Source organism: Pristiophorus japonicus, chromosome 1, assembly GCF_044704955.1.
Source record: "Pristiophorus japonicus isolate sPriJap1 chromosome 1, sPriJap1.hap1, whole genome shotgun sequence".
In the NCBI taxonomy this organism is placed as follows: Eukaryota; Metazoa; Chordata; class Chondrichthyes; family Pristiophoridae; genus Pristiophorus; species Pristiophorus japonicus.
In genome coordinates, this window is record NC_091977.1 from 221,217,055 (window position 1) to 221,241,507 (window position 24,453).

Below are 24,453 nucleotides of genomic sequence, written 5' to 3' on the forward strand. Positions count from 1 at the left end.
CTGATACTGAAAATAGGGAAAAAAACATGTAAGCAAATCTCAGACTATACTTTTTTTTGATGAGCCAAGGTTTTGTGGATTGCTCTATTGAATTTGGAAGTGTGCTTGTGCCAAACATGAATTACATCCTATAATGGAATGCATGCATGGCAGGAAGAAGTAATTTAGCATTGTGAAAGCATCTTCACAAGGACTGCAGTGGTTCAAGAAGGTGGCGCACCACCACCACCCTCACGAGGGCAACCAGGATGGGCAATAAATGCTAACTGTGCCAGCATTGCCCACATCCAGAGACTGAATTTTAAAAAGTCTTTTGCTAATAAAATCAATGTGATCCATTAGATTTCTCCACAATTTAGAAATAAATGTTTCCAAATAATGAGAGGTTTGCTCTGAAGCCAAAAAAATAAGCAGCCCGATAGCAAATTCCATCTCCAAGACTTGAGCACATTAAAATAAACGGACACTCAAGAATAGTACGGAGAGAATTTTCTATTATTCGAGGTGCTATCACCATCTGCCTCTTCCTGTAATTCAGGTGGGTGTTAAAGATTTCTGGTCACTATTCAAGGGAATTTTTTTGGCATATAAACAGAAAATGCAGGAAATGCTCAGCGGGTCAGGCAGCATCTGTGGAGCGAGAAGCAGCGTTAGGTTTCATGTCAGAACTGAAAAATGTTACAGATGTAACAGGTTTTAGGCAAGTACTGATGCAGGGAAAGGGTGGGGGTGGGGGGGGCAGGGGAGGAGGCAAGGACAAAAGGAAAGGTCTGTGATAGGGTGGAAGGCAGGAGTGGTTAAATACAAACACAAGGAGGAAAATTGAAAGCAATGAGTGTGAACAAGCTGAAAGAGACCAATGGAAATCCTCTCAGAGAGAAGAGCAGAGCTTCTTCCAGGAATGCCCACCTTGAAGTTCTGCTCTTCTCTCTGACGGGATTTCCATTTGTCTCTTTTAGCTTGTTCACCTTCATTGCTTTCGGCTTCCCTTCTCGTGTTTGCACTTAATCACTCCTGCCTTCTACCCTATCACAGGGCTTCCCATTTGTTTTTGCCTCCTTCCCTCTCACCCCTCACAGCCCCCCTTTCCCCCCCCCCACCTTCTGAACTTGCTTAAATTCTGTTACATCTGTAACAGTTTCCAGTTCTGAAGAAGGGTCACAGATCTGAAATGTTTCTCTCACCACAGATGCTGTCTAACTTGCTGAGCATTTCCAGCATTTTCTGTTTATAATTCAGATTTCCAGCATCCGCATTATTTTGCCTGGAGTTTTTTTAGCATCCTGGTCAACATTGTTCCCTCAACCAACACTACCAAAACAGATTAACTGGTTATTCATCCAACTGTTGTTTGTGGGATCATGCTGTCCATATGTTGGTTGCTACATTTACATAAAGAAAAACAGTCACTGCATTCAAAACAATTGTGAAGAATGCGAAAGTGTTATTTAAGTGCAAGATTTTTCTTTTTAAAGTGCCGTGATTGAGATTTATCTGTAGCTTCTCATTTGCCATGAGATTTTAGACAAGTTAGTAGCAAGAAAAAAATAAAAAAGCTACTCTGCTTCCATGCAAAAGGATGAGTTTGTACAGAAGACGGGATCAAATATTTAGCACAGTTGTGGCAGATTGGGTTCAATGTGGGGAAGTGGGAGGCCATCCACTTTTGATCAGAGAACATAAGAACATAAGAATTAGGAACAGGAGTAGGCCATCTAGCTCCTCGAGCCTGCTCCGCCATTTAACAAGATCATGGCTGATCTGGCCGTGGACTCAGCTCCACTTACCCGCCCGCTCCCCATAACCCTTAATTCCCTTATTGGTTAAAAATCTATCTATCTGTGACTTGAATACATTCAATGAGCTAGCCTCAACTGCTTCCTTGGGCAGAGAATTCCACAGATTCACAACCCTCTGGGAGAAGAAATTCCTTCTCAACTCGGTTTTAAATTGGCTCCCCCGTATTTTGAGGCTGTGCCCCCTAGTTCTAGTCTCCCGACCAGTGGAAACATCCTCTCTGCCTCTATCCTGTCTATCCATTTCATTATTTTAAATGCTTCTATAAGATCACCCCTCATCCTTCTGAACTCCAACGAGTAAAGACCCATTCTACTCAACCTATCATCATAAGGTAACCCCCTCATCTCCGGAATCAGCCTCGTGAATCTTCTCTATATCCCCTCCAAAGCTAGTATATCCTTCCTTAAGTAAGGTGACCAAAACGGCACGCAGTACTCCAGGTGCGGCCTCACCAATACCCTATACAGTTGCAGCAGGACTTCCCTGCTTTTGTACTCCATCTCTCTCGCAATGAAGGCCAACATTCCATTCGCCTTCCTGATTACCTGTTGCACCTGCAAACTAAGAGTTTCATGCACAAGGACCCCTAGATCCCTCTGCACCGCAGCATGTTGTAATTTCTCCCCATTCAAATAATATTCCCTTTTACTGTTTTCTTTCCCAAGGTGGATGACCTCACACTTTCCGACATTGTATTCCATCTGCCAAACCTTAGCCTATTCGCTTAACCTATCTAAATCTCTTTGCAGCCTGTGTCCTCTACACAACCCGCTTTCCCACTAATCTTTGTGTCATCTGCAAATTTTGTTACACTACACTCTGTCCCCTCTTCCAGGTCATCTGTGTATATTGTAAACAGTTGTGGTCCCAGCACCGATCCCTGTGGCACACCACTAACCACCGATTTCCAACCCGAAAAAGACCCATTTATTCCGACTCTGCTTTCTGTTCGCCAGCCAATTCTCTATCCATGCTAATACATTCCCTCTGACTCCGCAAACCTTTATCTTCTGCAGCAACCTTTTGTGTGGCACCTTATCGAATTACTTTTGGAAATCTAAATACACCACATCCATCGGAACACCTCTATCCACCATGCTCGTTATATCCTCAAAGACTTGCAGTAAATTAGTTAAACATGATTTCCCCTTCATGAATCCATGCTGCGTCTGCTTGATTGCACTATTCCTATCTAGATGTCTCGCTATTTCTTCCTTAATAATAGTTTCAAGCATTTTCCCCACTACAGATGTTAAACTAACCGGCCTATAGTTACCTGCCTTTTGTCTGCCCCCTTTTTTAAAGATTCTGAGTTGCCAGAAAGGCAACTCAGAATATTTTCTAAATGATGAGAAACTAGAAGCAGTGGAGAAGCAAAGGGATTTAGGCGTTGATGTACACAAATCACTAAAATCTAGTGCACATGTCCAACAAAGTAATCAAAATGGCTAATGGAATGTTGGCCTTTATCTCAAAGGGGTTTAGAATTTAAAAGGAGGACATTAGTTGTGTAGATGTGAGTAGAACATTTCAAAGAGACATAGACAGATTAAGTGACTGAGCAAAACTGTGGCAGATGGAATGCAATGTGGGGTTGTGAGAGACAATCCACATTGGATCCAAGAAAGACAAATCAGAATATTTTATTAATGGTGAGAGACTAGAAACTGTGGAGGAGCAAAGGGATATGTGTCCAGGTACACAAATCACTAAAAGCTAGTGCACAGGTGCAAAAAAGGCTAATGGAATGTTTCCTTTATCTGAAGCGGTTGGAATGCAATGGGAGGAAGCGATACATCAGTAGTACAGAGCCTTGGCTAGACCCCATCTGAAGTGCTGCATTCAGTTTTGGGCGCTAAACCTCTGGTTACATAAATATAGCTTGCATTCATTCAAGTTTATTAAGTTTAGTGATGATTGTATTGGTTGGAGCCAGCTTAATTATGGACACAATAGTTGCCATGAAGTACTCCAGCCACAGGGTAGCATTTTTCCAATTGGAAAGAAAACAACAAAGAGAAAGCAAAACCAAAGAAGAAACCCAGCAGCAGCAGAGGGGAAATAGCATCCATTTTAGTTCAGACTGTTTGTAACTTTTAGTGATTAGAAACGAACCTCCTGCTGTATCAAACTTTCCCAGAAGTTCAGTGATGTAACTTCTCCTCATCCAATTGTTCTGGAATTGTATTTATACGTGATGTACAGTAAGAGATAAGTAACTTCTCTTTATTATTGTTTTTATTCTATTGTTAATGTTGAGTTACAAGAATGTTAGATCTGTCTTTTATTCTTTATCAACAGTTTTCACATTACATTATTAGAGGATTTGGATTCTGAAGCTCTGACCTTTGGCCATATTTCTTGGTATAGTGTTGAAGCTTGTCATGTATCTAACTTCTATGTAACACCACTGCAATACTGTATATACTTAAGCAATTCACACCTTGACCACAGGGAGTGAACTTGTGGGAGACACTCCTTACCTGGTCATCCAGGTGTATAAAAGGGAGGTCCCATGCAGGGTCATCACTTCTTGGTCCTGTAAATAAAGGTTCAGGTCATAGAATGACCTTGTTCATAGAATGTGCTATTGAGTAAGGACTTTACATTGGCGACGAGAAACAGGAATCAACGACCCACGAGAATGGCAACCAGTAGCACAGAGGAACGGTACTGTGTTGGTGAGGACTGGGACAATTTCATTGAGAGGCTCCAGCATAGCTTTTTCACGAAAGAATGGCTGGGAGATGCAGCGGACGACAAGCGAAGGGCACATCTGCGATCAGCTGAGGACCTAAGACTTACGCGTTCATGAAGGACCTACTAGCACCCGAAAAGCCAGCGGACAAAACCTTTGAAGAGCTCAGCAAACTAATCGGTGAGCACCTCAAACCGGCGAGCAGCATACACATGGCCCGACACAGATTCTATACCCACCGACGTCGTGAAGGATAGAACATACCGGACTTCGTTGCGGACCTCCGGCGTTTGGCCAGCCTCTAAGTTCACAGGCGCCTGCAGGGGGGAGATGTTAAGGGATTTCTTTATTGGGGGCATCGGTCATGCGGGGATTTTCCGAAAGTTAATTGAGACCAATTGACTTTGGAAGCGGCGGCGTTGATGGCTTAGACTTTCATGGGGTGGGAGGGGGGAGGAGGAAACCAAAATAATATACGCGTGCAGTTCATCCCTCCAATGCGGCGGGGGATCAGGGAGTCAATATCATAAACGCGACACAGAGCCCCGCAGGCAGGCAAGGGCAGTTCGACGCACCCCAGGCAGCAATAGACCCCAGAGCAGGTTTTCAACAGAGACAATGGCAGGCTGAACGGACATTTACGCCATCACGGTGGACAATGCGGTCCGGGATGGGGCCATTGACACCCACTAACAGGGTACTCAAGGGCAGTCAAAGGGACAATCAGCGAGGAATGCCAGGTCATAGCTCCTTTGTTCACAACAATGGGAATCTCAGCTCATGCTGGAGGTGTGGGGGCAAATACTCTGCCAGGATTTGCAGGTTTCAACAATTCGTCTGCAGAAATTGCAACCTCAGTGGCCATTTAGCTCGAATGTGCAGGAAGCCTGTAACCAGGCTAATTTACAAGGCGGATGGACCAGAAGAGGGGTCTGTGATGCAGGATGACTCTTGGGGCAAATCAATGGACGCTGAAGTTCAGTGGGTTCATATGGCAAACATTCACAGCTCATATACCAAAACGCCACCAATGATGATGAAGGTTTTATTAAACGGCATCCCTGTACGCATGGAGCTGGACACGGGGGCCAGCCAGTCACTCGTGATCGCTCAACAATTCGAAAAGCTATGGCCACACAAAGCCAGTAGAACCAAACTAGAACGCATTGAGACACAACTACGGACGTATACCAAAAAAATCATTCCAGTACTAGGCAGTGCAATGTTGGCGGTCACACACAATGGATCAGTGAACCGGCTGCCGCTCTGGATTGTCCCGGGCAATGGTCCCGCAATGTTGGGAAGGAGCTGGTTAGCTGAGATGAACTGGAAATGGGGGGGATGTGCACGCAATGTCATCTGTGGAGCGAAGTTCGTGCTCACAAGTACTACAACAATTTGAGTCACTATTCCAACCTGGCGTCGGGACATTCAAAGGTACCAAAGTAGTGATACACATCACCCCGGACGCCAGACTAGTGCACCACAAAGCCAGAGCGGTGCCGTATGTGATGCGGGAGAAAATTGAGAGCGAATTGGACAGTTTGCTGAGAGAGGGCATCATCCCGCCCGTTGAATTCAGCAACTGGGCGAGCCCCATCGTTCCCATCCTAAAAGTGGATGGTCTGTCAGGATCTGTGTCGAATACAAGGCCACTATCAATCAGGTGTCCCTACAAGACCAATACCCGCTCCCGAGAGCGGAGGATCTTTTCGCCATGCTGGCAGGCGGCTGTTAACCAAGTTGGATCTCACTTCAGCCTACATGACCCAAGAACTGGCCGACGAATCTAAACTACTGACCACCATCACTACGCACAAGGGACTGTTCGTTGACAACAGGTGCCCATTTGGCATTCGATCAGCGGCTGCGATTTTTCAAAGAAACATGGAAAGCCTGCTTAAATCCATTCCTGGAACAATCGTATTTCAGGACGACATCCTCATTACGGGTCGTGACACCAAGGAACATCTCCACAACCTGGAGGAGGTGCTATGCCGACTGGACCGGGTAGGCCTGCGACTCAAGAGGTCTAAATGTGTGTTTTTGGCTTCTGAGGTTGAGTTTCTGGGCAGGAGGGTTGCTGCAGATGGGATTTGGCCCACCGAATCCAAAACAGAGGCAATTCGACGAGCACCCAGGCCCTGCAACACATCGGAGTTGCGTTCATTTCTGGGACTCTTGAACTATTTCGGGAACTTTTTGCCGAACTTAAGCACGTTGTTGGAGCCGCTTCACGTGCTCCTGCATAAGGGTTGTGATTGGTTTTGGGGGGACTGTCAAGAACAGGCATTCAATCGGGCGCAGAACCTACTTTGTTCAAATAAGTTATTGACCCTGTACGACCCCTGTAAGAAATTGGTTCTGACATGTGATGCTTCGTCCTATGGGGTCGGGTGCGTGTTGCAGCAGAGTAATGCTGAGGGCCAACTACAAACTGTGGCTTATGCTTCCAGCTCGCTCTCAAGCAGAACGGGGATATGGGATGGTTGAGAAGGAGGCACTCGCGTGTGTCTATGGTGTAAAAAGAAATGCATCAGTACCTTTTTGGCAGGAGGTTCGAATTAGAAACGGACAACAAGCCGTTAACATCCCTGTTGTCAGACAGCAAGGCTGTCAATGCCAACGCGTCAGCCCACATACAGCGATGGGCTCTCACGCTGGTTGTTTATGACGACTCCATCCGACACCGGCCGGGCACCGAAAATTGCGCTGAAGCGCTCAGCAGGCTTCCACTGAGGGGGCAGCGGAACAAAACGCTGAGATGGTCATGGCCGTTGATGCCTTTGACAGCGCAGGCTCCCCCATCACAGCCCGCCAGATCAAAATCTGGACAAACAGAGATCCCCTCCTATCTCTAAGAAATATATCCTGACTGGGGATTGGGCGCCCGCACACGGAGCATGCCCTGAGGAGGTCAGACAGTTTCACAGGCGGATGGATGAGCTCTCCATCCAAGCTGACTGTCTACTATGGGGCAGCCGGGTAGTCATGCCCCAGCGGGACAGGGAGGCATTCATCAGGGAACTCCACAGTGAGCATCCTGGCATCGTTCTGATGAAGGCCATTGCCCGGTCACATGTTTTGGTGGCCAGGAATTGATTGAGACCTGGAACACTGTGTTCGCAGGTGCACGACGTGTGCCCAGCTGGGTAATGCCCCCAGGGAGGCCCCGCTCAGCCCGTGGCCCTGGCCCACCAGGCCATGGTCACGTATTCATGTAGACTACGCGGGTCCGTTCATGGGGAAAATGTTTCTCATTGTGGTAGATGCGTACTCAAAATGGATTGAGTGCATCATTTTGAATTCATGCACGACATCCACCACTGTGAAGAGTCTACGTGCAGTCTTTGCAACCCACGGCTTGCCGGACATCCTTGTTAGCGATAATGGCCTATGTTTCACGAGCTACGAATTCCGGGAGTTCATGTCGGGCAATGGCATCAACCATGTCAGGACAGCACCGTTCAAGCCGGCCTCCAATGGCCAGGCGGAATGTGCGGTCCAAATCATTAAACAAGGCATGCTCAGGATTCAAGGACCCTCCCTACAATGCCGGCTATCGCGCCTCCTGCTGGCCTATAGGTCCCGACTGCACTTGCTCACGGGGGTCCCGCCCGCTGAGCTACTTATGAAACGAACACTTAAAACTCAGTTGTCCCTCATTCACCCAGTCCTGACCGACATAGTTGAGGGTAAGCGCCAGTCCCAAAATGAGTACCATGACCGAAACTCAAGGGGGAGATGTATAGAAATAAATGACCCCGTATTTGTCCTCAATCACGCCGTGGGGCCCAAACGGCTTGAGGGGGTACTGTAATAGACAAAGAGGGGAACAGGGTCATCATGGTTAAACTTAACAATGGGCAGATATGCCGTAAGCATCTGGACCAAGTAAAAAAAAAGGTTCAGCATAGACACTGAGGAACCCGAGGAAGATCATGAGATGGTGCTCACACCACCGCCAGTGAACGAGCAACAACAACACTCAGCAGCATGCACAGTCCCGGCGGTCAGTCCAGAATCACCACAGGTGATAGACACTCACGCCAAGGCTCAACAACCAGAGCCCCAACTGCGGCGCTCCACGAGGGAGCGTAGACCACCTGAAAGACTTAACCTATGATCCCAATAAGACTTTGTGGGGGAGGTGATGTCATGTATGTAACCTCTATGCAACACCACTGCAATACTGTATATGCTTAAGCAATGCACACCTTGACCACAGGGGGTGAACTTGTGGGAGACACTCCGTACCTGGTCATCCAGGTATATAAAGGGAGGTCCCACGCAGGGTCATCACTTCTTGGTCCTGTGAATAAAGGTTCAGGTCATGGAGTGACCTTGTCCATAGAATGTGCTTCGTGTGGGTTTTGTGCCATTGAGTAAGGACTTTACAAAGCTAGCTGGAGAATCAAAGCTACGCTTGCATTACGCTACGCTCTGACAGAAACTAGTACAGTGAAAAATTACTCCGAAGCATGACCTAAGAATTACCTCGCGTAATCGCCCAGATCACCAGCAGAAGATCATAATGGCAGGCAGTTCTGATAGCATAAATACCCTGCACGAGGAAATTCTACGCTCAGAGCTCAAGATCTCTCCCCCTGAGCAAGACCCTCAGAGTCGATCACAGAGAGCGAGGTACCCTACCCTAAAAGCCCTCAGCAATAACACAGAAGCAAGAAAAAAGAAATTACATCTTCACTGGCGGAGAACTCAAGTAATTCTTGAACTTCACGATGCTCCGGACGATGATAACGCCCATGAAACAGCCACGGCCGAGGTTTGCTCGGCACTCCATACGTACCAGGACCTGCGGGCTGCGCTCTGCGACCTCTACACTCAAGATAAAGCGGGAGCATTGAAAGAAGATGCTCAACAAACTGAGTCGATCTTCCTAGAGAACTGCGAACTCGCGAACACCGCCATCACCCATGTGACAGAGCGGCTCCACACCATGACCCTACAATCACGGTCGAGCATCAGCAGACAGTCGGGATGCTCAACAAGGAGCTCCAGGACATCGTCCTCAAGCCGAACTACCTTGATCAACGCTCGAGCCGACACCGCCGCTGCCGCAAAGAACGCAGACTTTGAGGAGGTCATAGCGAGACAAACGGCCGAGGCGAAACTGGCAGAAATGACGGCCGAGGCAGACCTCGATACTTCAAGCTAGGAAAACCGCCGTCATACATCAAAAGCAAGGGTAGAGGAGATGGAGCGAGCCGGATAAGAGGCACAGAGACCTTGGATCTGAACCTCGCCAGAAATGACCATGCCTCACAATTTAGGCACCTCGCAGCCAGGTCAGCTCACTCTGCCCTCGACTTGACAATGGGCATTACAAACACTCGCTCGTCAGCACCAGTCTGCTCACGAGCCTGATGTTTATGATGGGGACCCTATCATGTTTCAGCCATGGCGCCATGCATTCGAAGCCATGGTAGACCAGGCCGACACACCAGCCACGCAGAAACTTACCTTTCTCATCAAGTACACAAAGGGGAAGGGGGACTGGTAGACAGGTTCCGGCATCGGTACGTTGCGGACTCTGAAACAGCCTACCAGGAAGCGTAGAAGGAACTAGAAGAGAGTTTTGGTGACAAGTCGAGGATCACAACATCCATCCTTCAAAAGCTCGACAAGTTTCCGAAGTTCAGGGCGGACGAAGGCCACAAATTTCACAAACTTGCCAAATTATGCACGGACATCGCAGCACAAATGGACGACTTGCCTGAATTGGGGCTGCTCAACTATCCCCACTATCTTCACTCGAAGCTCGAAAACCTCCCTACCTATTTAAGCAACAAATGGAGTGAGCATGTATCAGAGCATAACACAGATACCGGCGGCTACCCTCCTTTTGCTAAGCTGGCTAAATTCCTGAAAAAAAGAAGCCAGACAGCACAGCGACAGAAACCTTTACTCAGTAAGCCAACCTCAGAGAGGATGACAATGAGCAGAAGCCCCAGCTCTTCGCTTCACATCTTGGCAACATCTGCACCTTCGAAGTCGGCGCCCACATGGCTAATCTCGGAGATATGCCTCTACCATGACGAGCGAGGCCATCACCTCTCAGATTGCATCGCTTTCAGCCGAAAGCCCATTCATGAATGAAGAGTGTTTTAGATGTGGCAACCACCACAGAATGCAAGACTGCCGGACCCAGGTGCATTGCAAGGAATGCCAAAGCACAGAGCATGCCTCCTTCATGCACACGAGTCCGAGACAGAATGGCGGAGTGACCCACAACGAAAGGCCAACAGACGAGCCACAGGTCATACAGACCAACACAAAGTACACCAGATACCTGGCTTGCCTGTCCGCATGATCTTGTTGCAAGATTGTTCTCTGCAAGATCTACCACAGAGATCGTCCCTCAAAACGTATCCTTGGCTACGCGGTGCTGGACGACTAAGCTAATGTCTGTTTCGGAGACCCCGAAATTTTCGACGCATTGTACCTCCCAGGTCCAGTATGAGGTTACCACCTGTGGCAGAGACAAGATCATGGCCAAGGGGAGACGAGCAGGCAGTCTAATCGTAGAAATGGTAGATGGAATGACAGAACAGCATCCTCAAGAATGCCCACATCCCCAGAGACAGAAGCGAGATTCCATGTCCTGATTTCTGCGAACAGCTTCCCAACCTCAGGTCGTTGGCGACAAAGATACCCAAGCTGAGAGAAGATGGAAATATCATCCTCCTCGTCGGAAGATAATTGCCCGGAACCCCTCAAGATCATGGAGTCTCGTAATGGGCCGAGACGAACACAGTGGGCACAACGTTCGGACCTAGGCTGGACAGTTTCCGGACAAGTTGGCCCAAGCGGGGCAAATGAGAAAGTCCATGCCTCTGTCAACCGTAGTATCTTTCAGGCACCGAAGGCCATGTCCATCCAACACCAACATTAATTTAATAGTGTGACAAAAGGTGCTAACCTTAACTCGGAGGGAAACTTGGAGTTCCCTTTACTTCTCCACAACGAACCTCAGACACTCACACCCGCCATGCTCCGGAAACTCAGCCCCTCAAGGCACCACCTAGCAACTACGTGCAGGAAGATCCGTATGGGCGATGTCAATGGCAACGGGCCCGACGACATGCAAATCAACTCCAGAATAGACGGCGAAAGAAACACCGGCAAAGCTGGCAGCCTCGACACAAAACGGATCAGTTAAAGCCGGACACCTCTGTCAGGGATGTCGTTCTCCTCCGGCAGAAAGAATTTCCCCAGAACGACTGGCCACTTGTACGTGCCTCCAAGTTCTACCCCACTGAGGACAGAAGGGTACGTAAGGTGGAGGCTACGGTCTGCCGCGATGGTATGCTTCACAGCTACACGAGACTGAACACGTACGTATACAGACGACGCCTGCCTCGAAGCCATCTCACGAACGAAGAGGAACTGAACTCTTAACGGGTAAAAATTTTCAATCCTTGTTATTTTTAGACGGGGAGTATATTGGTTGGAGCCAGTTTAATTCTGGACACAATAGTTGTCATGAAGTACTCCAGCCACAGCGTGGTGTTTTTCCGATTGGACAGAAAAGAACAAAGAGAAAGCAAAACCAAAGAGGAAACCCAGCAGCAGCAGAGGGTAAACAGCATCCATTTTAGCTCAAACTGTTGCAACTTTTAGTGATTAGAAACAAACCTCCTGCTGTATCAAACCTTACCAGAAGTAGAGTGATGTAAGTAACAACTTCTTTTCCAATTGTTCTGGAATTGTTGTATTTATATCTGATGTACAGTAAGAGATAAGTATCTTCTCATTATTACCGCTTTTATTCGATTGTTAATGTTGAGTTACAAGAATGTTAGATCTGTCTTTTATTCTTTATCAACAGTTTTCACACTACATTATTAAAGGATTTGGATTCTGAAGCTCTGACCTTTGGCCATATTTCTTGTAGTGTTGAAGCTAGCTGGAGAATCAGAGCTACGCTCGCGTTACACTACGCTCTGACAGAAACCGGTACAATGATCTACTCAAGGTATTTAAATGATTAAGGGTTTCGATGGAGTAGAAACAGAAAAACTACTTCCTCTGGTGGGGGAATCCAGATCAAGGGAGCATAACCTTAAAATTAGAGCTAGGCCGTTCAAGAGTGAAATCAGGAAGCGCTACTTTGATGTAAAGGGTTGTGGAAAAAAGGAATTCTCTACCCTAAAAGGCTGGAGCTGGAAGCAGAGGTTCAGGGAAGCAGTGACTGGCTGCCACAGGTAGTGCTGTGTAAGATTTCGAAGTTGGCTGCAGGAGGTAACTCAGCTCTGTCACTGCCTCCCTGGAGAAGTGCCTCGGAGAATTACAGATATGTAGACATGGGTCTATAATCTCTGGGAAGGTAAGGCTTGCTGTGAGAGCTCCCCCTCCTGTTCAGGATGCCCCTTCCTGCTGCTGCAGCTCTTCCTCCTCCAGCCAGAATAGAATTCCTAGCAGGATCCCCATGATGGCAAGTGGTTTCCCAAAAGCCCTTTACCACAGTCAACGGTGTAGAGGAAGTACCAGCAGCTGCAAAAAGGTCTAAGTAGGTAAAAAAAAAGTTTCAGAAGCCAACGGTTTACAAAAGCTCTCCATCCAAGGGTAGCTGGGGATTCCTTTAAATATTGTTGAAAGTTGTGCCCTCTTAACTTATGCCACCCATGGTTTGCGGGTAGGTTGTAAAAATATCAATAGTAAAGCGGATGACAATCAAATTGGCAGTTGGACCAGCACAGGACTCCATTTTGTAAATGTTTATTAGACTCCTGCCGGTTTTAGGTGGGGGTTCTGACCACCTATTTAGAGGTCCCCTTGAAAATCACATGAAAACCTCTGGTGCAATTTCAGTACAAACTTTTTAGTTCAATTTTCATGCTGCCCCAATTCATGCCAAAAATCACCTCCTTTTTATCATTATTCAACTAAATCTTCTCCTCTCCTGTAATCTGGAAAAGATCTCACATAAGACATGGCCAAGGGAATGCACTGAAGATGGTGTGCACACATGACTACCAGTAATAGAATAGAATTTGTTTTCATTTAACACTGAACTTACAGCCCACCATAAAATTACTTGGGCAAAAAAGCTTACAAAAAAAAATTCAAAGTTTAAGTCAAAAACTTGAGTAGGTTTTGTTATTAGATTTTACATTTCACTCAGTGTATGTGCAACATCACTTAATGTGGGGAGGGGCGGGGGGGGCGGCGGGAAGAGGGGGCGAGAGGAGCAGGGAACTTGTCTCTCTGCTGCATGATGCTCTTAATAGTGCCAGGGAAGGAAACCATATCATCCCATCCGAAACCTCTCTTAAACAGACAAACAGAACTGTGATTTTGCCCAGTTGAATAGGTAACTTTAATAAGAAATATACCATAAGAAGAGAATTAACTATTTGGCTTCACCAATCAATTGTAAGCCACAAAAGATACTGCTGTTTAAATCACAAGTTTGAACACGAAGAGCAAAGGCCTGAGATACTCACTTACCTCCATCTCCTTTTTTAGTCGCTCCTCTCGGTCAGTGCTATACTCAAGTTCATTTGCCTGTCGTCGCAATGCCTCCGTGAGATTATTGCGCTCAACTTCCAGCTCCTTTAATCGCTTTTGCAGCTCAACAAATGTTTGTTCCTGGTCCTTTATGAAAAATAGGATCAATAAACATTCAGCAATTAAAATGGCAATTTTGAGTAACTGAATAGTGATTTTCTTCCAAATAATCTCTTCAAAGTTTAAATCAAAAACTTCTGAGCTAAAACGATTATTATTGGATTTTAGAGTTCTGTCAATATATTCATCATGATCACTCAATTATTACCATTAAATATATTCATGATGCGTGCAGTGCAGCTCTAACATTATTTTTGAAAATCATGCCCTTAGGTCAACATTTAGAATGCTCTTAAAAAGCACAGAAATCACAATTTTGTGATTATCTTTTGATCATGTATATACATGGCAGCCAAAAATGCAGAGACAGAAATACAAACCAGGAAGATGAGCATTGAGATGATGCCATAGCTGTAGGAAGGATAATCAGGAGGAAGTAAATTGGGGGGGGGGGGGGGGGGAGGGGAGTGAAATTGAGAGATGTCAGCTTACAGAACTGTTGTGTTACAGTTTCTTTGCACTGTAAACTGGAGTCCTAATACACTTAAATATTTTATTCATCCAGACAGATTTCTGTTCTTCTGGATCTCTCCATCATACACATCATTCCCTAGACAAGGTAGGTAGGTAATGTGCATTGAACCCTGCTCTATAATCAACCACCACAGAGTATGTGAAAGCAGCCAGAGTATGTTAGTCATCCCAGTCTTACCTTCCTCCCTCCAGTAAAGCAATTGCCCTTTGCTTGGTGCCTTTCTCTAACAGAACAGCAGAGACCAGAATTCAACACCATGTAGAAATTACAGGCACGGTTTCTTATCTTTAATGGGCAGAAATTTATAACTGGTAAACAAATCTTGTATATTAGTGAAACTGAGAATTATTAAAACAAGAGCTGGTGGAGTACAATGAAAAAATAACAGTTGCATCCTTTTTTTTTAAAGCCAGTATGTTCATGAAAAGGAAATTTTAAAAAGAAGCATTTTAAGAAGTACACAAAAGTACATTGGGCCGTAATTTGCTGCTCCTACGTGTGTACGAGGTGCGCACGCATCCATAGGAGCCGCGCAACTTCTGGGTTTAGGTACGCGAAGCGCATGCGCCTAAACCCGGAACATGCAATCTGTCAAGAATTCGCCTTCGCATAGAGACCCAGGACCAGAATTCTCCATCCTTCCGGGAGCACGAGGTACTTTTGTAGAAATTTTTGCGGTCGAAGGCATCCGCTCGTGGGAAACCTCCGACCGCAAATTCTGGGCCTATGTAATTTGGGTAATAGAGGTGGCCCACATGCAGCCTGGAGCAAGTCCATTTAGTTTTACAAGAGTTATCACTTTGGACTGCTCTGGAGCCCAATATAGAGGTATCTGAGCCAGTAAAATGTAGTGGTGACTGGATGCTACTGTATAAATGCTGGTACTAGCTTTTTCCAGCTTAGGTTATTCACTATACAAAATACCACTGGAACTCAATTATACAGAAATACTATCACGTGATTCAATTTGTCCTTCTACCAATGCATCATCATTTTGCACTGAATACACATTTCTACAGACAAGCACAACAAAATTACTATTGCGCATTTAAGCTATGATCATTCAACTTGTACTCAACATTTTCTGTTCATGCCATAATGCTTTGCAATTGTCCATATTAGATGATGTTATTCCAACTGAAAAACCAGTGCAGCTCCTTTTGATGCAGTTTGCTTTATGTAAAATTGTGAAAAGTATAGGTCAAAGGTACAAGAGGGCGGCTTCACTTTGGTAAGATAATTAAGGATTTAAAAAATTAATCGAATATTTTTTATATCTCTTTTTTCAAATAAGCAATGGAGGAGTACTTTCAACCAAAAGTACTCCCCTAGACTTTGCTTCGCCTTTTAACAATCGTAAGCACAAATTTACTAAGTTCTTAAAATGACTTCCAATTCCTGTTCAATCTTTAGCAGAATGCTCCTTGTAGCTATCAACAATTTTTGTGTACAGTCAAAGCCAAAGGCAACCACGAAATATAGAAACCTAACTATGGTTTTAACATCTTAAAAACCCACAATGTACAGTTGACTTAAGTATGTCATGGTCAATAACTAAACATGTGACAGGTTTTTTTTAATAAAGCAAAGTAATACCACAATTGCAATGTTTTCAAGCTGCTCTGGGAACAGATCTATGCTGGCTCTTCGCCTGCAGAGTGGCTATAACTGCTGAGTTACAGATGCACCAGATACTCTTCAAAAAGTGCAGTCTATAAAATCTCCCTTTATAGCTGCACCAAGCCAGCCTACTTTTCACCTGTCCAAATGTTTACCAGAACCCTTCCAATATTTTTCAACCTCTTCTGCCTTGCTTCATCGTTTCCCAGCATCACCTTACATGGATAGTTAGAGATTAAAATTAAACTGAAGCTTAAAAGGTGGCATTTGATAAATATGATGGCTAACAACACCAAAATAAATTATGAAGAGCATAAAGTGGCATGGGGAAGTGAAAATGGAAATTAGAAATGCAAAAAGGAAACAGTAAAGAGGAAAACAAGAATATAAAAAGTAGGAGTATACTCAAACAGGGGCAGAAATACTCGGGGATGTGGCAGCGATATTAAATACTTTATCAGTTTTTACAAATGATGCTAGAAGAGAGATTGTAGGTGTACCAAATGCGGATATGGAAAAATTGTCGAGATTACTGTAGAAAATTGGTTCTGAAAAATTCAAGGTGGCCAAGTCTGCAAGCCCTGGTAGCATGCACCATAAGCTGCTGAAAGAAGTCAGAGAAGATAGCAGAGGCTCGGGACACTATTTTTCAATCGTCCTTAAATGTACAATTCAGATCATGAGATTGGAGAATAGCCAAATGTAACACTGTTGTTCAAGAACATTGTGCAAATTCTTAACATCCATCTTCAAGATCAAATTAGTGAGTGTTTAGAAATAGTTAGAATAATCAAGGATAGCAAAATAGATTTGTCAAAAGGCAAATTGTGTTTGACAAATTGAAGAGTTTTTTGAAAAGATGACTGATTGTATCGATAAAGGGAATGCAATGGATGTAATGTATATGGATTTTCAGAAGGTATTTGATAAAGTGTCTCGAGGCTTATTAGAAGAATTCAGACCTATGGTATAAAAGGAAATGCATCAGCATGGATAACACATTGGTTGATGGACAGGAGACAAAGGTTTGGGTAAATGGGTGTTGCTCTGTGCAAATGATCTACCCCGGGGCCAGTGCAGTGTCCACTTTTATTTTTGGTATATATAGATGATTTTGCCTTGGGCATATGGAGCACTATCTTGAAATTTGCTGACAATACAAAAGTAAGGGGCTTGGCAAAAAGCAAAGAGGACTGGAAAGGACTTCAGGAAGTTAGACAGGCTAACAGGATACATAGTTAAGTGAAGATTTTAAGTAACTGAAGTGAGACAATAGAGACATTCTTTGTGCAGTGAATTGTTGGGATCATGGTATGCTTTGCCACAGGGATGGCTGAGGCAGAGACCATTGTAGGAATTTAGGAAAAATTGGATAAATATTTGAAGCAGAGGAAGACACAGGGCTATAGGGAGAGAATGTGGTAATGGAATTAGTTTTAGATGATTCCACCAAGAGCTGGCACAGACACAATAAGCCAAATGGTCTCCTGTATGCAATGGATTTCTATGATTCTTCCCTTGTTTCTTTAAGTATCTCAGTTTATATGACCAGGCATCCAAGACCAGGTCAGTACTCTTGTCAATAGTTAAGCAAACTCGTGTGGAAACAATACAGGGTCCAGAAAGAAAACCTTTTGAAGGCTGCACTATGCAAGGTAGCGGCTGCTAAAATTAAAATCCAAATTCAAATAGATAGAATATTGCTGCCCCACTTACACAATGGGCAGCTCATTGGGTCTTTTTACACATAATAGATGCACATTTTATTGGCGAGGCTAGTGGGGGAGACCAGAACAAGGGAGCAAAACCTTAAAATTAGAGCTAAGCTGTTCAAGGGCGATGTCAGGAAGCACTTCTTCACACAAAGGGTAATGGATTGAAAATGTCAAAACTGAGATTGATAGATTTTTGTTGGGCAAGGGTATTAAAGTTATGGAACCAAGGTAGGTAGATGGAGTTAAGATACAGATCAGCCATGATCTCACTGTCAGCCTTCTCCTGTTCCTCTGTTCCTACCCAAATCAGCAGCAGCCATGAATCCAGAAACCGTTCAGATTGCATCATCTAAACTGGGTCTTGCATTCCACTTACATGTGCACGGGGTTAGATTGTGCTGGTGAGTGGTGATATAAAGCTAAATAAGTTTAAACTGGCAATTGAAGATCTAACTTTGAGAGCCGTCAGGTGTGCTGCTGATTTCTATGAACGATCCACTATGCAGGGAGTAGAAGCAACTGGACCACGACGCAAGTGACCATAACACAATAACTTTCTATCTAACTTGGGAAAAGATGGAATTAAGGCGAAAGTGGCAGTATGGATATGGAATTGGTTCAGTAACAGGAAGCCAGAGGGTGGTGGATGGATGTTCTTCAGATTGGGAGGTGGTTTGCAGTGCTGTTCTCCAAGGGACAGTTCTAGGTCCATTTCTCTTTTTAATTTTTTTATAAACAACTAGACTCATAGAAACATAGAAAATAGGTGCAGGAGTAGGCAAATCGGCCCTTCTAGCCTGCACCGCCATTCAATGAGTTCATGGCTGAACATGCAACTTCAGTACCCCATTCCTGCTTTCTCGCCATACCCCTTGATCCCCCTAGTAGTAAGGACTTCATCTAACTCCTTTTTGAATATATTTAGTGAATTGGCCTCAACAACTTTCTGTGGTAGAGAATTCCACAGGTTCACCACTCTCTGGGTGAAGAAGTTTCTCCTCATCTCGGTCCTAAATGGCTTACCCCTTATCCTTAGACTGTGACCCCTGGTTCTGGACTTCCCCAACATTGGGAACATTCTTCCTGCATCTAACCTGTCTGAACCCATCAGAATTTTAAACGTTTCTATGAGGTCCCCTCTCATTCTTCTGAACTCCAGTGAATACAAGCCCAGTTGATCCAGTCTTTCTTGATAGGTCAGTCCCGCTATCCTGGGAATCAGTCTGGTGAACCTTCGCTGCATTCCCTCAATAGCAAGAATGTCCTTCCTCAGGTTAGGAGACCAAAACTGTACACAATACTCCAGGTGTGGCCTCACCAAGGCCCTGTACAACTGTATATAGACTCGGATATAGAGAGCAGCATTACAAAGTTTGCAGATGATGTGAAACTTGGCAAGGTAGTAGATAGTGATAACGATAGTTATTAGCCTCTATGGAAAGGATGGTGAAATGGGCAGAAGCATGGCAGATGGAGTTCAATGCAGAGAAGAGTGAAGAGATGCACTTTGGGAGATCTAGTGTCAGCTGTGGCTCAGTGGGTAAGACCCTCACCTCTGAGTCAGAAGATTGTGGGTTCAAGTCCCTCTCCAGGAACTTGAGCACATAAATCTAGGCTGATACTCGCTGAGGGAGTGCTGCACCATCAGAGGTGCCGTCTTTCGGATGAGATATTAACATAAGAACATAAGAATTAGGAACAGGAGTAGGCCATCTAGCCTGCTCCGCCATTCAATAAGATCAAGGCTGATCTGGCCGTGGACTCAGCTCCACTTACCCGCCCGCTCCCCATAACCCTTAATTCCCTTATTGGTTAAAAATCTATCTATCTGTGACTTGAATACATTCACTGAGCTAGCCTCAACTGCTTCGTTGGGCAGAGAATTCCACAGATTCACAACCCTCTGGGAGAAGAAATTCCTTCTCAACTCGATTTTAAATTGGCACCCCCGTATTTTGAGGCTATGCCCCCTAGTTCTAGTCTCCCCGACCAGTGGAAACAACCTCTCCGCCTCTATCTTGTCTATCCCTTTCATTATTTTAAATGTTTCTATAAGATCACCCCTCATCCTTCTGAACTCCAACGAGTAAAGACCCAGTCTACTCAATCTATCATCATAAGGTAACCCCCTCATCTCCGGAATCAGCCGAGTGAATCGTCTCTGTACGCCCTTCAAAGCCAGTATATCCTTCCTTAAGTAAGGTGACCAAAACTGCACGCAGTACTCCAGGTGCGGCCTTACCAATACCCTATACAGTTGCAGAAGGACCTCCCTGCTTTTGTACTCGATCCCTCTTGCAATGAAGGCCAACATTCCATTTGCCTTCCTGATTACCTGCTGCACCTGCAAACGAACTTTTTGGGATTCATGCACAAGGACCCCCAGGTCCCTCTGCACCTCAGCATGTTGTAATTTCTCCACATTCAAATAATATTCCCTTTACTGTTTTTTTTCCCCAAGGTGGATGACCTCACACTTTCCGACATTGTATTCCATCTGCCAAACCTTAGCCTATTCGCTTAACCTATCTAAATCTCTTTGCAGCCTTTCTGTGTCCTCTACACAACCCGCTTTCCCACTAATCTTTGTGTCATCTGCAAATTTTGTTACACTAACAGATGTTAAACTAACCGGCCTATAGTTACCTGCCTTTTGTCTGCCCCCTTTTTTAAACAGAGGCATTACATTAGCTGCTTTCCAATCCGATGGTACCTCCCAGAGTCCAGAGAATTTTGGTAGATTATAACGAATGCATCTGCTACAACTTCCGCCATCTCTTTTAATACCCTGGGATGCATTTCATCAGGACCAGGGGACTTGTCTACCTCGAGTCCCATTAGCCGGTCCAGCACTACCCCCCTAGTGATAGTGATTGTCTCAAGGTCCTCCCTTCCCACATTCCTGTGACCAGCAATTTTTGGCATGGTTTTTGTGTCTTCCACTGTGAAGACCGAAGCAAAATAATTGTTTAAAGTCTCAGCCATTTCCACATTTCCCATTATTAAATCCCCCTTCTCATCTTCTTAGGGACCAACATTTACTTTAGTCACTCTTTTCCGTTTTATATATCTGTAAAAGCTTTTACTATCTGTTTTTATGTTTTGCGCAAGTTTACCTTCGTAATCTATCTTTCCTTTCTTTATTGCTTTTTTAGTCATTCTTTGCTGTTGTTTAAAATTTTCCCAATCTTCTAGTTTCTCACTAACCTTGACGCATTGGTCTTTGATTTGATACTCTCCTTTATTTCCTTGGTTATCCACGGCTGGTTATCCCTTCTCTTACCACCCTTCTTTTTCACTGGAATATATTTTTGTTGCGCACTATGAAAGAGCTCCTTAAAAGTCCTCCACTGTTCCTCAATTGTGCCACCGTTTAGTCTGTGTTTCCAGTCTACTTTAGCCAACTTTGCCCTCATCCCACTGTAGTCCCCTTTGTTTAAGCATAGTACGCTCGTTTCTGACACAACTTCCTCACCCTCAATCTGTATTACAAATTCAACCATACTGTGATCACTCATTCCGAGAGGATCTTTTACAAGGAGATAGTTTATTATTCCTGTCTCATTACACAGGACCAGATCTAAGATAGCTTGCTCCCTTGTAGGTTCTGTAACATACTGTTCTAAGAAATAATCCCGTATGCATTCTATGAATTCCTCCTCCAGGCTACCCCGTGCGATTTGAGTTGACCAATCGATATGTAGGTTAAAATCCCCCATGACTACTGCTGTTCCTTTTTCACATGCCTCCATCATTCCCTTGATTATTGCCCGCCCCACCGTGAAGTTATTATTTGGGGGCCTATAAACTACGCCCACCAGTGACTTTTTCCCCTTACTATCTCTAATCTCCACCCACAATGATTCAACATTTTGTTCATTAGAGCCAATATCGTCTCTCACAACTGCCCTGATATCATCCTTTATTAACAGAGCTACCCCACCTCCTTTCCCTTCTCGTCTATCTTTCCGAATCGTCAGATACCCCTGTATGTTTAATTCCCAGTCTTGGCCACCCTGCAACCATGTTTCTGTAATGGCCACCAAATCATACCCATTTGTAATGATTTGTGCCGTCAATTCATTTACTTTATTTCGAATGCTGCGTGCGTTTAGGTAGAGTGTTTTAATCCTAGTTTTTAAACCATGATTTCTAGTTTTGACCCCTCCTGCAGCCCCTTTATATTCAGTTAAACAGAGGCCCTGTCTGATCTCTCAGGTGGATGTAAAAGATCCCATGGCACTATTTCAAAGAAGAGCAGGGGAGTTATCCCTGGTATCCTGGCCAATATTTATTCCTCAATCAACATAACATTATCACTGATCATTATCACATTGCTGTTTGTGGGAGTTTGCTGTGCGCAAGTTGGCTGCCGTGTTTCCCACATTACAACAGTGACTACATTCCAAAAGTATTTCATTGACTGTAAAGCACTTTGAGACGTCCGGTGGTCATGAAATGTGCTATCGATGCAAGTCTTTCTTTAATATGGAAAGACAGTATACTATAAATGGCACGACTTTGAAAAGCATAGATGAGCAGAGACCTTTGTAATCCAGATACACAAATACTTAAAAAGGTGGCAGGGCAAGATGATAAGGTGGTTTAAAAAAAAAGCACAGGCATCATGCTAGAACTTTATAAGTCACTGGTTAGGCCTAAGCTGAAGTATTGTGGACAATTATAAGCATCACACTCGAGGAAAGAAGTAAAGGCCTTAGAAATGGTACAGAGGAGGTTTACCAGAATGTTACCAGGGATGAGGGACTTCAGTTGTGAGGAAAGGTTGGAAACGTTAAGACTGCTTTCCTTGGAACAGAGAAATTTAAAAGGTGACCAAAGAGTGGTTTTCAAGAGGATTAGGGGTGTTCCCCTGGTGAGTGGGTCAATAACCAGAGGCCATTGATATAGAATCATTGGCAAAAGATCTAGGGGGGAGATGAGAAGATTTTTTCACTGAGTTGTCAGGATCTGGAAAGGTGATGGAAACGGATTCCATTAATAATTTTAAAAGGCAGTTGGACAGTTACTTGAGGATGAGAAACTTACATGGTTATGGATTAAAAGCAGGGATGTGGGATTAAGCTTCACTGCTCTTTCAAGAAGTCAGCACAGACACGATGGGCAGAATGACCATCTTCTGTGCTGTAAGTTTCTATGATTCTATGAAAAGACTTGCATTTATGCAGCATCTTTTGCTTCTTCAGATCATCTCAAAGTACTTCTCAGCTAATGAATTACTTTTTGAGGTGCAGTCACTTATTTATGCGGGCAACTGCAGTAGTCACATAACTCAACCCTTGCCATGTAAATTCAGGGATGAGGGCTGAGCTTAGTTACACGAGGAAATGTAGAGCAGATGTTGTCATATTGCAATTTGAAATTGAGGTGTGTGCAAGGACAATACATACATACACACAATTTGGACTTGAGCATAGCACTATTAAAATTTGGGAATCAGTGAGAGACTATAAAAGACTTCAGGAGGGCATAGACAGGTAGCCAATCCAATTAAATGCAGAGAAGCAAGAGATTATGCATTTTGGCAGAAAACTGCAGAATAGGAACATACAATCATTAGAAACTATTATAAAAGGGAGTCACTGGTCACTGTGCAGAGTGGTCTGCACAGTGATCCAAAATAGAGTGCTTCTAAACAGAGTGCTAAAGTTGGGAATTTGAAGAGACCGGGAATTCGGTGTGAAGGGGAAAGGAGCGGCCAGAGATAAAGGTAGGCCCGGAGCAAGCGCGAGTGTCAGGGAGCAAGATATGTGACATCAGCACATGGGAAGGAGCTGAAAAGAAGAAAAAAAATTGGTGAGTGGTTGGTGATGGTTTTGTTTTTTTAAGTCTTGAGTTTATTTCTGTTAAGTTAGTTAATCTATTAAGTAGAAGCATAGCAGGGCACCTCAGTCTCGTGGAATGCATAGCTTGTGCCATGTGAGAAGACCAGAATGCTTCCCGTGTCCTGGACAGCCACATGTACAGAAAGCGTCGTCAGCTGGAGGAGTTCGAGCTCCAGGTTTCGGAGCTTGAGCACCAGTTGGTGTCACTGTGGTGCATCCATGAAGCGGTCACCCTGCAGCTTAAGAGTGTGCAGGCAGAGAGGGGATGCGTGACCACCAGACAGACAAAGAGGACCAGACAGGTAATGCAGGAGTCCCATGTGCATCTCACTCTCCAACCGTATGGGTGAGGGCAATGGTTCCTCTGGAGAGTACAGCCAGAGCCAAGTCCACGGCACCACGGGTGGGTCAGCTATACAGGGGGTGGGGTGGGGGGGCCTTCCTGTTGCAAACATCAAGGATGTCATTGAGCGGCTGCGGGACATTTTGAGGGGGGAGAGTTAACAGCCAGAGTTTGTGGTCCATATTGGTATCAATGACATAGGTAGAAAGAGGGATGAGATCCTGCAAACATATTTTAGGAAGCTAGGAAAGAGGTTAAAAAGCAGGACCTCAAAAAGGTAGTAATCTCCCAGTGCCACAAGC

At 44.8% G+C, this 24,453-nt stretch overlaps 1 protein-coding gene across 7 annotated transcripts in view; it reads right to left on the reverse strand.

The window, feature by feature from the left end:
- LOC139268435 (coiled-coil domain-containing protein 171-like) overlaps positions 1-24,453 on the reverse strand; it is a 413,113-nt gene that overhangs the window by 340,067 nt on the left and 48,593 nt on the right. For all 7 annotated transcript variants that reach the window (XM_070886604.1, XM_070886612.1, XM_070886596.1 and 4 more), the window contains exon 6: positions 13,973-14,119. In XM_070886604.1, the coding sequence (XP_070742705.1) occupies positions 13,973-14,119 (147 nt within the window). The remainder of the gene's footprint in view (positions 1-13,972; positions 14,120-24,453) is intronic.